Genomic DNA, 15,553 nt, shown 5'->3' on the forward strand with positions numbered 1-15,553 from the left:
ATGGAAATGCCGACGGACTGAGCCGAAGACCCTGCAAAAATGACTGCAGACATTGCTGCAAAGAGAGGTTGAACTAACCAGGTGTCATCAAGCTGAAGTCAAAGTGACTGAAGGAGTTGGTGATGGTGAAATGGAACCAGGTATAGATATTAAATCAGAGCAGGAGAAAGATCAAGAGTTGAAGCCAATAATTGATTTTCTAAAAGCAAGTGTTTTGCGCCCTGCTTGGGAGAAGGTGTGTAGCTTAAGCCCTGTGATAAAGAACTATTGGGCACAATGGGACCAGTTGAAGCTTGAGGATGGTATTCTTGTTCGGAGATGGGAAAGTGACGACCTGGCAAACAGTCATACCGAGAACGTTATGGAAAGTTGTGCTACATCAATCCCATAATAGTTTAACAGGAGGACATCTTGGAGTTAAGAAGACATTGAGTCACCTACGACAGAGATTTTACTGGATAGGTATGAGGCAAGATGTGGAAGAATGGTGCAGGACCTGCGGTACATGTTTTACTAAAAGGGGACCCAAGCATAAGGGACCCACTCCAATGAAGTTATATCAAGTTGGTGCACCATTGGTAAGAGTAGCCATTAACATTGCTGGTCCATTGCCCCAAACTCGTGCTGGAAACAGGTACATTTGTGTGGTGATAGATTATTTCACCAAGTGGCCTGAGGCATATGCAATACCAAATCAGGAAGCTACAACTGTAGCTTCAGCTATTAGCGATTTCTTCTTCAGATTTGGTATGCCATACGAACTGTATTCAGATCAAGGCCGTAACTTTGAATCAGCTGTGTTCCATGAATGCTGTAAGTTATTTGGCATACGAAAGACTAGGACAACGCCACTGCACCCACAGTCTGATGGGATGGTAGAAAAGTACAATTGGACACTGGGACAGGAATTGGCAAAGTTTTGTAATAGCTGCCAAGATGACTGGGATGTCTTACTCCCTCCACTGTTGATGGCTTATAGTACAGAAAAGTATGAAGCCACTGGATACACTCTAGCAAAGCTGATGTTTGGTTGGGAACTTCGGTTGCCAGTGGACCTGATAACAGGACGCCCACCTTAGGAAGAGTTGCCTGAGAATGTGTCAGAGTTTGTGAAAGTGTTATCGGAAAGGATGGATGATATTCACCATCAAGTATGATCAAACTTGAAAACGTCTGCTGATTCGATGAAGTTATCTTATGATAAGAGATCTACTGAAGTCAACTTTGTACCAGGAGACAAGGTGTGGTTGTATAATCCCAGGAAGACCAAAGGGAAGTCTCCTAAGTTGTCTTCTCCATGGGAAGGCCCATCTGACGTAGTTGATCGTCTCTCAGACGTGACTTTCCGGATGAAATGTGGTCAGCAAGGTAAGCTAAAGGTGGCGCATGCCAACAGGCTTTGGCATTATCACGGTCCAGGGCATTTCAGTTGGGATGAAATGAACAATGGAACAAATGATACTGCTGAAGACGTGTCACCTGAAAAAGCCACTGTCGAAGAAGAAACTCTATTCGGTTTTGAGAAGGGAAACAGTGAAGCCCTTGATGAAGTTACTACCACTGATGTGACTGTTACCAACGATAGGACGTTTCCTGATGAAGCAGATGAACCCCATTTGAAGCAGAAGCCAACGAGACGGAGACCAGTATGGAAGAAGATACGTCTCGTAAAATTAAAAGACTTTTTGATTTTGTGTTTGTAAATTCTGTACATTTAATTAAGTTATTGTTAATTGTTTGTTGGTTTAATGTAAGTGGCTATTGTTCGGGACGAACAATACTAAGGAAGGGGCAGTGTTACGACAGCGGGGGTCACGTGACGAGTATTCTAGAAGATTCTCGATAAACGTTAGTGTTACGACAGCGGAAGTCAAGTGAATCTGGTAGCACGTGTTGAGTGCCTAGAAAGTTCTAGAAGAGGCGGTATTATCGTATATAAGTGCGCTAGGGGCAGAGAAGGAGAGAGTGGGGAACCAAGGACAGCAGTTACGGTCGGCGGGAACCGAGGATAGCAGATACAGAGATCGGAACTATAGTTGCTGACAGGCGGAGATAGAGACGGACAATTGATTCAATCGCGGTAGAAAGTGAGTGAATTGTTGTGAACTATATGGTGTGTAACTGTGAAAATTAAGTGTATTGCAAAGTTGTATTGAGGAAGAACAAACAAGTTCTATTTAAGAAAGGACTTGTATCGTAGAAAAATTAACAAACAAACATACAGAGACGTAACACTTCTTTAACTTATGTCATTTTTAACCAGTTTTTTCCTTTGTCTTTAGTAAACCAGTTCTTTCTTGGAACATGTCCATCTTGAATTAAAAGCAATTTATTTTTAAATATTTTCCAGATCTATCCCCTATCACCTTCTAACTCATTGTTCAAATTCACTAATGTTAAATCTTGTCTCGTGGAATGTAAATATTTTCTGTAGAAGTTGGGTAATTTTCATGCTTTGTTTTCAATTCCGTGGTCTCACCAAAACACATCTTTGATACCAAAGTTCTATTTTAAAATCGGCCCATAAATGGGAGGATAGAAAAATTCTATAGAGTGACAAGGTTGTTTAGTCTACTTTCAAAACTCGTTTATTATAATTTTCTGTTTATTGGATTAGGTCTACATGTTGAAGTGAAATTAGCCTACTCATATAATTTTTAAATATGTTTGGAACATAATGCATTAGTGGTTATATTTATTTTGTTGATTAATAGTGTAACAATTTACTGAGTGTTACATCTAATTCTTGTTTTTATAATTTACTTAACTACTTTATTAATTTTAACAAATTTATATTGTTTATTTGTAATTAAGCACAAAGCTACACAATGGGCTCTGCCCACCAATGGTATCGAAACCCGGATTCTAGCGTTGTAAATCCGCAGACATACCGCTGTGCTACTGGGGGGCAAACACAAATTTATAAGTATTAAGAGAAGTTATAAAACATTCAATGTACTTGTTATTATTTCTCGCTTCCACTGTTAAACATTGAAGACTTTAAGATTGTCTTACATATATTTACATATGTCAGCAAACTTAATGTAACAACAAAGGATTTCAACTGTGGTGTGTTAACGAAAGCTACATCAAATGTGTGTAAAATAGGTATTCTGTATATATTTTTTTTTTGTAAAGATACCTATATTAAAAAAATTTTAAACTTGAATAAACCACAACTTTAGTATGATAAGAAAACTTTTATTAAAGGTTCAAGGCTGTATAAAAAATGGGAAGGCAATAAAATAACCCCAAAGCTGACTAGATCCCATGTGATACGATTCACTAACCAATCAATAAACATACACACTAACCACACAGAGATAAAGTTAATCTGTAAAAATATTGAAATGTTAGATTCAACTGGCAACATTTTCATGATTTAAATTTTATGTCAACACACAGAATAAACAGATCAAGTAATCAGTTACCATTTGTATAAAAACTTCAATACTACTGACATAGACCATTTTGATACATTTATTTCTTTACATATAACAGGAACCCTTTTATTTTTTACAATTTCAAGTGTTAGCATAACAATGGTAATTTAATACCTTGAAACCTGTATTAGAAAAATAAACTGAAATATGTTGTACTTGTTGTTGACTGAAATCATTAACCTTCCAACTGTCAGACAGATCATCACAATAAGTATACTTGCATTGGGAAAAGATCCTTTAAAGGTAAACTTTAAATACTATGATAATAAAACAAAACTCACAGTCTGTTAAACTGTGAAGTTAAAAATGTCAACATAAATACCTTACAGAAGATGATGATTTGAGGTAAGAATATTCAAAATTGTGTTTAAAAGAGCAATATAGAAATGGCAAAGAATCACTGCTATTGTACTGAATTTTACAACTAGGCCAAGTTCCTCTTCCTCCAGTTCTCTTACAAAGCATAGTAGAGACCAAGTCTCTCCTCCTCCAGTTCCATTTCAAAACATGGTACAAACCAAGTCACTGGTTTTCCAGTCCCCTTTCAAAATATTATACAAACCAAGTCATTGATCCTCCAGCTCTATTTCAAACCATATGTTGGATATACAAGACTGTTTGGTGTGAGTTTTTATTTAATTTATTTAGTGATCTAATGTTTAATGATTATTTAGTTTTCACGACAAATGTGTTAAAAGTTATTTATTTTAAAAGTGATAGTTAACTAACTTTGTATGAGTTGCACGTTGTGTAATATTGTTGATGTCATCTGTCTCAAAGTCTCTCAATTTTTATTGCTATGTGAATATTGTTACTAATAGAAGGCTAGATATTTCTAGATTTTTTCTGTCACATGTTATAAATAGGTGCAGATACAGAGAAGTTAGGTTATGTCAGAAACCATTAAGTTAGTAAAAGTGAAGTTAGACTGCGTGATTGTTATTTTAGCCATAACAGGTGATACTTAAAGTGAGTTTCAGAGTTTACCAGAGATAAGGAGAATAACTTGTCTTGTCATAGGGTGTTCTAAAGTAACTGAACCTGTCTGTGTGGACTTTCATGAAAGGAAACAATTATTTAAAGTTCAGGATACAACTGTGGTAACCACTGATTTTGTGAAAAAGGAAGATAAAAACCAATAATTCGTCTTGTCAATTGCATTCTAAAGTAACTGAACTAGCCTGTGTGTGGACTTTTGACATACATTTTTGTATATACATTGGACTTGTTTTGAATATAATATTTTAAAACAAGTGGATTGTGTGCTGTCTGTTTATTGTTCAAATTTATTGCCAACAAGTCAGACACCTACTGTAGAAGAATCCCAGCTCACTCATATTTAAAACCCTGACACCATATTACAGACCAAGTTACTTTTCTACCAGTTCCCATTCATATCCTGGTACACACCAAGTTACTACTCCTCCACTATCCCCTTTAAACCATAGTACAAACCAAATTACTACTCCTCCACTATCCCCTTTAAATCATAGTACAAACCAAATTACTACTCCTCCACTATCCCCTTTAAATCATAGTACAAACCAAATTACTACTCCTCCACTCTCCCCTTTAAATCATAGTACAAACCAAATTACTACTCCTCCACTATCCCCTTTAAACCACAGTACAGACCAAGTTACTACTTCTCCAGTTCAATTTTGAAACATAACACACACCAATTCACTCATTCTTCATTTCCCTTTCAAACCATAGTAAAGACCATTTCACTCCTCCTCTAGTGCACTTTTGAAATATAATACAGACCAAGTTACTGCTCCTCCAGTTCCCTTTCAAAATACAATACAAACTAAGTTGCTGCTCCTCCAGTTCTCTTTCAAATCATAGTACAAACTAAGTTACTACTCGCCCCCAGTTCCCATTCAAACCATAGTGCAGACCAAGTCACTCCTCCTCCAGTTCCCTTCAGACCATAGTATAAACTAAGTTACTCTTCATCCAGTTCCCATTTAAAATATAATATAGACCAAAGTCACCCCTCCTCCAGTTCCCCTTTCGAAATATCATACATATCAAGTGGCTCCTCCTCCAGTTCCCTTTCAAAATATAACACAGGTCAAGTGACTCCTCCTCCAGTCCCCTTTCAAAATATAATACAGACAAAGTCATTCCTCCCCCAGTTCCCTATTAAATTATGGTACAGACCAAGTTACTGCTCCTCCACTTCCCCTTTCAAAACATAGAATTATCATTGAGATGGCTGAAAGCATTCTTGTTAAAGTTATAAAAATAATTTTTTTGTGATATGTGGACAGATATAATAATTTCTGATATTACAGATAATATTTTCAAATGTACCAGTATTAATACTTCTCATATTTAGTCCTAACCAAATGCATATATTATGACAGTATAATCAAAACATTAATCTTTTGCAGCAAAATATATATAAAATGTATTACTTAGTCTAAGAAATCTCACACTGTATGGCAACAATTGGCAAAATCAAAACAAATCTGCAAAACTAATTAAGAACTAATTTTCTTTGATATCAAATGTTGAAGTCATACTTGCTGCTTTGAAGTCTGTTATATGCCAGAATTATGTTAAACAATTGGTTTTTCACTGTTCTGAAGCACCCAGTTTTTTCTTTCATTTTAGCTATAATGTAAAGCCTTATAACCTGAAATGTTGCAAAAATAAAAATGTTTGTTCTCCTTCTTTCTTATATATATATATATTGTTTTTCTGTTTAGCTTGAATGGCAAAGCTACAGTTTGTGTCACTACAGTTCCACATAACATATAAATATATTCATAGCACACAAAAAGTACTAGTAATTATTATAAATTATAAACTTTATTCATTAAATTTGTGTCACATGATCTTGTTCTAGTTTAAATAGTTTAATTATGTGTCACATGACCTTACTTTAGTTTAGATACAGTTTGATCATGTGTCAGGTTCTGTTTTAGTTCAAACAGTTTGTCACATGATCATGTTTTAGTTTAGAAAATTTGTCACATAACCTTGCTAAATTCAAATACAGTTTTATCATGTATCATAGGGCCTTGTTTTAGCTTAGACAGTTTAATTGTGTCAAAAAATTAGAATAATGCTTTAGTTTGAGAATACCGACTAGCTATGCGACACAAAAATAAACACTGCATTCCATAGTCATATTTTGTATACGGTTAAATTTTATTTAGTAAAAGCAATCACTAATTTATTGTTAACTTTAAAGTTACACATTATTTGTCTCACAACACATTCAGTGATCACTTTTTTAATTTTTTTTATGATACACATTTACATTTCTAGTCACTTATGAACTACTATTCTTAGTAAACTATGCTATCGGTGTTTTTTAATTGTGTGCTTTGACACTGTTATTTGCCATACTACAGAAGGTACACTGAGTCAACCGTGATTGTGGTGTTTTTTGTCATTTCATACTGGCCATTATTTCACCTGGAAGATGAATGTAAAACAAAATTATTATCCAACCATGAGGAATGCTTCTGTTGCTATAGCAACTGTTTCAATGTAATGTCATGTGCAAAAGCCAATGTCAAAACTGTAATTTTATGTAACAGATAAACACACAATTATACTTTGAAACAATTAAAAAACAAGTATTAGAAATTTTACTAACTAAATTTGTACTTTAAAAAAAGTGTTATACCATTAACACATACAAGTAGCATTTTATCTGTTGTACAAATGGTCTATACTAAAGACAATTCAATAAATTCCTTTAAGTAAAATATATAACACTCAAAAAATTATTACAGCTGAAAGAGACAGCATACTTTTTATATCAAGAAACAAAAGTATAAAATTATCTAAGTGCTTTAAAATAAAAATAATTGCATTGTTCACTTTTGAAAATAATTGTTCTCTCTCACTTTCTCACTCTGATGAACTTTTTTAACAGCTTGGTAATTGAAAAATAATTCTTTAAAAATCAACTCATTTCACATTCTTAACAGCTTCAAAGTTGTAAAACCAAGTTTAAAACAAACTACTGTTCTTTCATGCCAAATAAACAAGTTTCATGCTGCTATAAATACATCTATAAAATTGAGATTAAGGAGTCAATTCCACTTGAAACTTTAAAAATGTAACTAACAACTTGCACAAGGCTCTAAGTTTCAGTGGTAGAGAAGTTATACACCAGCATATTTTCAAAAAGGGTTTCCCAGATATTTTAACACTGATAAAAAAAAATGTTTCAAAATTATGCACATTTTTATACCAATTTGTATGTTAACCATCAGTAAATGTACAATTTTAGAGAGATTCTAAAGATGTCAGGTAATAATAATTATATTTTGAAAATGTGGAATTACCAATGAAAACTTTTTTAAATGATTTAAAAACAAAGATTTACGTTTTTGGAAGGGGAGTACAATTAGACGCAAGTTCATATCATACATCAAAGCACTTACAATGCTTTATAAAGTTAACATTTTCCTAAACTGAAAATATATTTCCCATAGATACTTACATTCTCTCACATAAAGCTTTCACAACTAGTACTGCCCTCTATCGGTGCAGATTGTTCGCTCACCACTAGTGTTGAAACTCCCACTTCTTTCTGCTTATGAACATGTAAATGATTATACAAGAATCCTCCACAAATTGGAGTGTGACATTACTCCTATCATAACCAGTGCCCTACCTAATCATGCACTTATTAAACACTTCGAGATTGGTCATAACTAGTTGAACCAAATCACAACAGAAGTGGGGAGGACAGGTGGGAAATGTGAGAGGAGGTTAGTATTTATCAGAAATACATTTTCAATTTAGGAAAATGTTAACTTCTGATACAATATCTCACCTCCTCCCACAAAAGACTAGAATACCACATTGAACTGGTGGAGGGCCAGTCAGAATATGATCCTCCTTGAGAAAGTGCCCAAAGAAAGATCATGAAGTGTGGTAAGGAATAAAAAACATCACACCAGTGGAAGACTGCACCACTTCTGAATGTCACCAAAAAAAAACATGGGGATCCTTTAGCAGGAAAGGGTCCCCCAGGTGTCGAGTGGCTAGGACGCAACAGACCATAAATGGGAGTTTGACCTCAACCAACACCTGGCAACATCTGGAATTGTACATCAGGTCCACAGTGGGAAGAGGGTTCTCTACCTTTCACCTCAAAAACATGTACTGGACGGGAATATGAGCATCCAATCCAAGAATCCAACTCCATACATGCCCACCTCCAACACAATCAACACTGGATATGCTGGGAACTGACATCCAACAGATGGTAGGAAGTAAGGAGAGCTCGGGAAGAATTTATCTCTGGGCCAAAACCTGGCAGCAATGGGTATGTTATGTTCAGTCCATGGTAGAAACAGGGAAGTAAGCCTTACACATGTGGGTAATCATGTGTTTTGTTCAACTTCAAATAACACCAGATCCACTGGGAACAACATCCAGTGGATAGTAAAAAGATGAAAATGGACGTCAATTTGGGGTAACATCTCCAGTCCAAAACCTGGTGGCATTAAAAATTTATCATCCAGTCCACTGTAGAGGAGAGAATCAGCCAATCACAGGTGAAGACTGTGGCTGGACCATTTCCAACCAACACCTGACCCAACCGGGAACTGACATCCAGAGGATGGTATGAAGGAGGAATATCTCAGCTAGAGGGGCAAATTGCAATATATATTCATATGGCGGAGTGCTACAACCAACACCTGACAGCATCTTGAATTGTATGTCAGATCTGTGGTAGACCAATAGAACACGAGATATAATTACCAGTGATCCTATGGAACATTCGATCTCTACAGTGTGTGTAACACAATCCTGTGATGTTTTATTATGTTTAATGTAATACTTGTGACATCGATGTATAGTTGACACTTGGACTTAATCAATCAACCAACAACTCGTGGCATCTGTATACCTTGTTAGGCACCACTTGCCATAGAGCAGGATCCAAAACATATGTAGCAAAAGGCTCCTGTAAAGAAAAATAAAAACAAACAGAGTAATCCACATAGCCACCCTGATGATGTCCACCAAGAGAAGATGAAAAAGGGCAGCCAGGGACATAGAAAGGTGATGGATCTGATGGGAAAAAAAAAACATGAAAAAGACAACAGGGGGAAGAATATGCCAGGTGAAGTGACTGGCAAATCCAACCTATAAGGAGAATGAGAGAAAAGTCACAAAAAAAGTAGGATTCCAATGAATAAACAAATGGACCCAGGAACCACAGAAGGATGCAGTGCATGTCATATACCAGCTAAGGTTCCTGATCGGGCAAAATAGTAGGTCAAGATCAGAACAGTCTTAAATGTGGAAGATGGAAGGAAGGGTATGAGGAGTGAAGTCGGGATTACTCTCCTGAGCAGCCAAAGTATTGAGCATAAAGGAACACTCAGGAACTATAGAACAGAACATAGCGAATCCTGATTGCAAACACATTGGAAAGAAGGAGACCACATGCCAACAATATAAGGAACAAGGACTGCAAAGAAAAGTAATATAATGAACATGACAACAAAGGTTCAAACTGAGGACGAGTAAGAGCATTGAGGTTCTAATCCTGGAAAGAAGCAGGACAGGGAGGACAAGCAACGTAGAATGAGTGAAATAAAATACAGTACGAGAATGGAACACAGAAGCAAATTTAGTAAACCAAATATTGGAAGACAAAACTGCCCTATAACCCACAACAATGGAAAGCGATAGGTCCCAACATAAAGCTAAGTGAAAAAGGGTGGCAATGGAGAAATGGTAGGAAGGATGATAGCCTACGTATATAGACCAACAGCATTAAGCATACCACCTACATTGGCAGACTGACAAAGAGGAAGGACGAACAGAATGGGAAACCAAGGAACCTAAATGACTGGAAGTCCCGACCTTCAGACGAGGGTCCGGACAAAAGCCACATGTGAAGATGGATGACACACACCGAATTGTGGGTGACAAAAGCAGATGAAGGGGAGGTGACACAAAAAGCTGTCACATATGTGTAAACCATGCTAGAGATGGCCAATACCAGCAGAACATGACATGGAGTGATGTGAACTATTCATAGGACACAAGGAAGAAAACAAAACAAACGGCCCTTTAAAAAACTCAAAGCGATCATCCAAAGATCAAGAAAGATATTGTTCAAAAGGTCATTTTCAGTCCAGAAATGTTAATGGTGAAATATACGATCGGGAATGGCTGTGTTTACTGCTTTGTCTGCAAGCTCTTTTCAACATCAACTGCAGCTCTAGCTTCTGGTGGATTTTCTGACTGGAGGAATCCCACTGCAATTCAAAGACATGAAAACTCTGAAGAGCATAGAACAGCTTTGCTGACATACTTGACAAAAAAAAGAGTGGTTCAACCTTAGACTCAAAACTAGCAGAACAAATAAAAACAGAACAACGATACTGGAGACACATGCTTGAGCATGTTGTTGCAGTGATATGCACATTAGCAGAACGTGGGCTAGCTTTTAGGGGAGACAATGAAACTTTTGGATCACCAAATAATGGCAACTATCTTGGCCTGTTAGAATTAATTGCTAAGTTTGTTATAGTAAGATATGTATCAACTGGTGATGGTTTGCCTGTTGAACGCTTTCTAACTTTCCTAGAGCAGGAAAATCACAGTGGTGAAAGAATGGTGGCGGACTATCTAAGTAAAGACTGCAAAGTTGATTTCAGTAAGTGCCAAGGACAGTCATATGATAATGCAGCAAATATGGCTGGTAAATACATTGGAATGCAACAAAAAATTCTCGAGAAAAACAATCATGCTATGTATATTCCCTGTGCCAGACATTCACTAAATCTTGTTGGCTGTGCTGCAGTAAATTGCTGTTTAGATGCAGTAAACTTTTTTGCTGTTGTGCAAGAAATATACACTTTCTTTTCCTCTTCTACGAAGAAAATAAACATTTGAAAATAATTTGTATTTTTACTTTAAATACCTTGCTATTAAATAATTAAAAGTCATATATATGTTTTTAATTGTTTTTGTGGCAACCCAAGGTCCTGTTTTGGTATGCACCTTTGCGAGACCTTCTGATGTAACTTTTTTAACAAGGGGCCACCAAGCTTTATATAGCTTAGGGCCTCACCAAATCTAAATCCGGCACTGCCGACACTGCCATAGAATTGTCAGAGTGAATCATCATCACCACCTAGTCTTGAAGAGCCAGTAAGAAGGTAAGTACTGCCCGATGAACAGCAAGAAGGTCTAAGAGACTGATAAGAAGAACAGATTCAAAAAGAGTTCCCCTCCCCAAAACCTCCAGAGTGTCAGGAAATGCTATCCAAATGGAAAGAGGAGCATCCAAAAAAGGTGACAAAACCAGATGAGGAAGAGTAATGTTGGTCCGATCTCTAACCATCAGTCAAATACGGACTGTAAGTGAAAAGAAAAGGTAAGAGTAGTATCCATGGGAACCCTAACAAGGCACCATTGGGCAATCAAATAGTACTGAAGATGGTGCATGAGGGTACAACCAAAAGGAATGGGGGCTTTGAGAGGGGTCCATTTCTCCAAATGAGATAGAACTTCATGTGCAGAAGGAAAGGGTGAATAGGAGACTCCACATATGAGACATTCGTTGCTCTCAATTGAAGAGGAGAAGGCTGGTCCCAACAAAGAAAAGAAGTGAGAAACATACCAAGAATAGTCAAAAACTGAGTAAGTGTGAGGAATGACTTCCCAACCTTGATAAGCCAACCCACCCAGGCATCTTTACAAAGAAGAAACTGAGTATGGAGGGCAGAGTCAGCCTGTTATGAAGCTAGAAGTAGCTTCTCGTCCATGTAATGGTGTAAATGAAGGCCCTGGGAATGAAACAAGCAAAGGTCTAGACCATTCAATAGAAAACAAATGGAGCCAAGGCAAGTCCAAATGGAAAGCCTAAAACTGAAACACACACACAAACAATGAACAAGATGATAAATCAAAAACCAGGTGACAATCTCCCATCATATTGGGAATGACAAAAAAGAAAAGAATAAACCCCTAACAAGAAGGTTCTCCTCTCTGATGACCCCGTTGAGAAATAAATCCTGAGCCACCTCTGACTGATACTGGCAAGAAACAGAATCCCACTGAGTGGGGGAAGAAATTGGATGGTGAAACAACAGGGGGGGGGGGAGGTGAGTGGAAAGGGAGGTATGTAGATGAGCTGAATCAACCCCAAACTCCTCAAGATGAAGAAAAAGGTGCCACGCACAATTCACGCAAAGTAGAGGGGATAAACAAACCCCACATGAAACAGTATCCTGACCTAGAAGAACCAGACAGCAGAGCAGCCATGTCCATAAAAAGAGGGATGAAGAGGAAGGGTGTGCCATGGGAGCAAATAAAAAAAGAGACTATTATGATCAACAGAAAACCCTTATGAGACAGATGAATAGCCCCAACAAAAAAGTGAAGGGAGGATAATGCATAGATAATTTTGTATATCATAAGAAGTATACAGGAAAATGGAGGTAGGGAAAATAAACCAAACCATCAGGGTTTGAACCCCTCATAGGAAGAAGAATTCCAATAGGTATGAATTTAATTATGGGTAGTTGAAACTATAAAAGCAAAAATATGATAGGCCAACGTAGGTGGGGGGCAAGGCATATCGATCCACAAAATGCAAATGTACCCCAAAATGACTAGCAATAACCCCAATATGTGGGTAAGGAAGAAAACACAAAGAACGACCCAAAGATTAATCCCCTAGGTTAGCATGTGTAGAATCTTAAAGGAAAACAGGAGACAAAGACAAAACACAACATACCTAATTAAACAATCCTACAAAGGGAGGAGGAGGCCTGAGTAAGACCCCCGAAAAAGGACATGTGACAGATAAACATATTCAGAAGGGGGAAAAAGGCTGCCAAATGTCACATCCACCCGTACAAACACACCTAGGCACTGGTATGACAGGACTTTCATCAGGTTATTCAGTATGTTGTCTGAAATACACAATTCTCGACGGATCATAGCCATCACATCAGCAGCTGATAACTGTAGTACTAACCCAGTAGAAGTGGTCAGTAAATCCACTGTAGCAGTAACAGAACAAAAAATAGAAAATGGATAGTAAATAATGAAAATAAAGCACGACTTTCCATAAAAAATGGAAAAATGACAATAACTGAATTAGAAAAATACATGAAAGTAAAAACGCGTGGATATAATAACTAAATCATGAGCAAAAACAAATACATCTGCACAGTAAGACTGCCAATCGAGAAGTGATTAACAAGTGCATAATTAGAGAGGGTGCTAGTTATGATGGTGGTAGTGTCACACTCCTATTGGTGGAAGGTTGCTGCATGATACTTTACATGTTGATATGCAGAAAGAAGTGGGAGTTTCAAGGCTAGAGGCGAGCGAAAGATTTGTGCCTATAGAGGGCAGTATTATTTAAGAAAGCTTTTTGTGAGTGGAAGTAAGATATTGTATCGGAATGATGAATTTCTGATGACAGTAAACTACTTATTGCTTTATTTCTTATTCATACATTTAAAATACATGAACATTTCTGTAAGTAATTACATAGAATTCCTTTTCTTCTGCAAACCTCTGTGGTGATTATGTTCATATTTTGCAATAATTTGAATGCTACTGGTGGGCAGGTTCTTTTTTGGTAATGGTAGACACAGCCTCTTCAGGGAGCTGAGAAGGGTCTGAAAGAATACTTGTGGTTGTACTTAGGTGTCGCAAAGAGTTGAGAACAACTGGAAGCAAGGAATATCTCAGTATAGAACACATGTTGTTTACAGCAAGTTTAATTACCTTTTTATGACTACTTAGACACTTCATGCACCATAAAAAAAATAAACAGGCATGACAGTGATCTAAAGTGATGGTCAGTAACCTCAGAATAATGTATGAATAATCAATTACATCTTAGGTAAATAACATTATAATCATTAAACTCGTATATATATTGAAAACAAGTTCTAAAAATAAAATTAATAATGAACTTAGCCCAATGAAAAACAGATCAAGAAATCAACAATACTAATGTAGTACAATCATGATGCTAGAAATACATACAGGTTCAAGAAGTCTTGATAGAAATGAATAAAAATCCTATAACCCAAGCACTTTCGAAAGGTGGACCTTTCTTCTTCACAGGAAAACTGGGAGGTTGGTACAATATTTTTTTCATTAACAGATTATTTTGAATTATTTAGTGAAAATAATTCAAAGACTAGTCCATGTAACAATAACAAATTAGTTTGTTTCTTCCTTAACATTTCTTTACAGGCTTATACACTTCGTAAGTTGTTGACCTAAGTAACTTTACAAATGATTCTCAAAGGGGAAGTACTTTGACTATCATAAAATTAAACTTACTTGTACAACTTGGTGGCTGATCAATCAAAAAGGTAGGTTACCCTTCTATCATCAAATTAGACATTTTTAGAAAATCAACATTAATTAAGCTAAATATATGATAGAAGTAAGTTTAAAGATTCCCTAATCTTTAATGTTTAGATACATTGTGTGTATATATATAAGTCACTTAAAAGTCTTGGAGAATTCTGTCAATTAAACACCCCAGACTGATAACTGGAATTCAACAATTTATTTGTATACTAATCACAGAACAAAAAAAAAAATTATTATAGCAAAAAATTTGTGTGCGTGTGTGCATGTGTGTGTGTGACTAAGTTTTAGGATAGAATCTCAATAAAAAAAATGTTCTCTTTAAAAGTGACTTGATATGTGTAGTATTAAAATATTACTTGAATCTATATAAGGTTCAGTGTGTCACATAACTCCTCCTAAACTGCTAGGTCCTACCAACTTCTAAATGGTACCAAAGGAATTGTCTCAGTCCCGAGATTTGTACAAAGGATAAAATTTTCACTCCACCCCTTAGGGAACCTGGGGATTACTCAAAATACCCTTCTCCTAAAATGCTGGTATCACCAAATTCTAAATAGTGCTAAACGATTCATCTTGGCTCCAAGGTTTGTAAAAAGGTAAAACTTTTCACCCAACCCCTTAGGGAACCCATGTATTTCACGAAAACACTTTTACAGGGATTCCCCGAAAGCAGCCCCCAAATTTGGCAGTGATTTACATTACAGCATGTAAATAAATAGGCCCACAAATTACCATTCCTAAAGTGGTTAAAGAAATTAAAC

At 36.5% G+C, this 15,553-nt stretch overlaps 1 protein-coding gene across 3 annotated transcripts in view; it reads right to left on the reverse strand.

Annotated features, from left to right (window-relative positions):
* Positions 1-3,185: 3,185 nt before the first annotated feature.
* Positions 3,186-15,553, reverse strand: part of LOC106478697 (carbohydrate-responsive element-binding protein-like) — a 123,819-nt gene continuing 111,451 nt past the window's right edge. For 2 of the 3 annotated variants that reach the window (XM_022382353.1, XM_013939259.2), the window contains exons 18-19: positions 13,950-14,131; positions 3,186-6,875 (exon numbers count right to left, since the gene is read on the reverse strand). In XM_022382353.1, coding sequence (XP_022238061.1) covers positions 14,016-14,131 — 116 coding nt within the window. In that variant the 3' untranslated portion in view covers positions 3,186-6,875; positions 13,950-14,015. The remainder of the gene's footprint in view (positions 6,876-13,949; positions 14,132-15,553) is intronic. The other variant, XM_022382352.1, reaches the window with a different exon arrangement.

Source organism: Limulus polyphemus, unplaced genomic scaffold (genome assembly GCF_000517525.1).
Source record: "Limulus polyphemus unplaced genomic scaffold, Limulus_polyphemus-2.1.2 Scaffold242, whole genome shotgun sequence".
In the NCBI taxonomy this organism is placed as follows: Eukaryota; Metazoa; Arthropoda; class Merostomata; order Xiphosura; family Limulidae; genus Limulus; species Limulus polyphemus.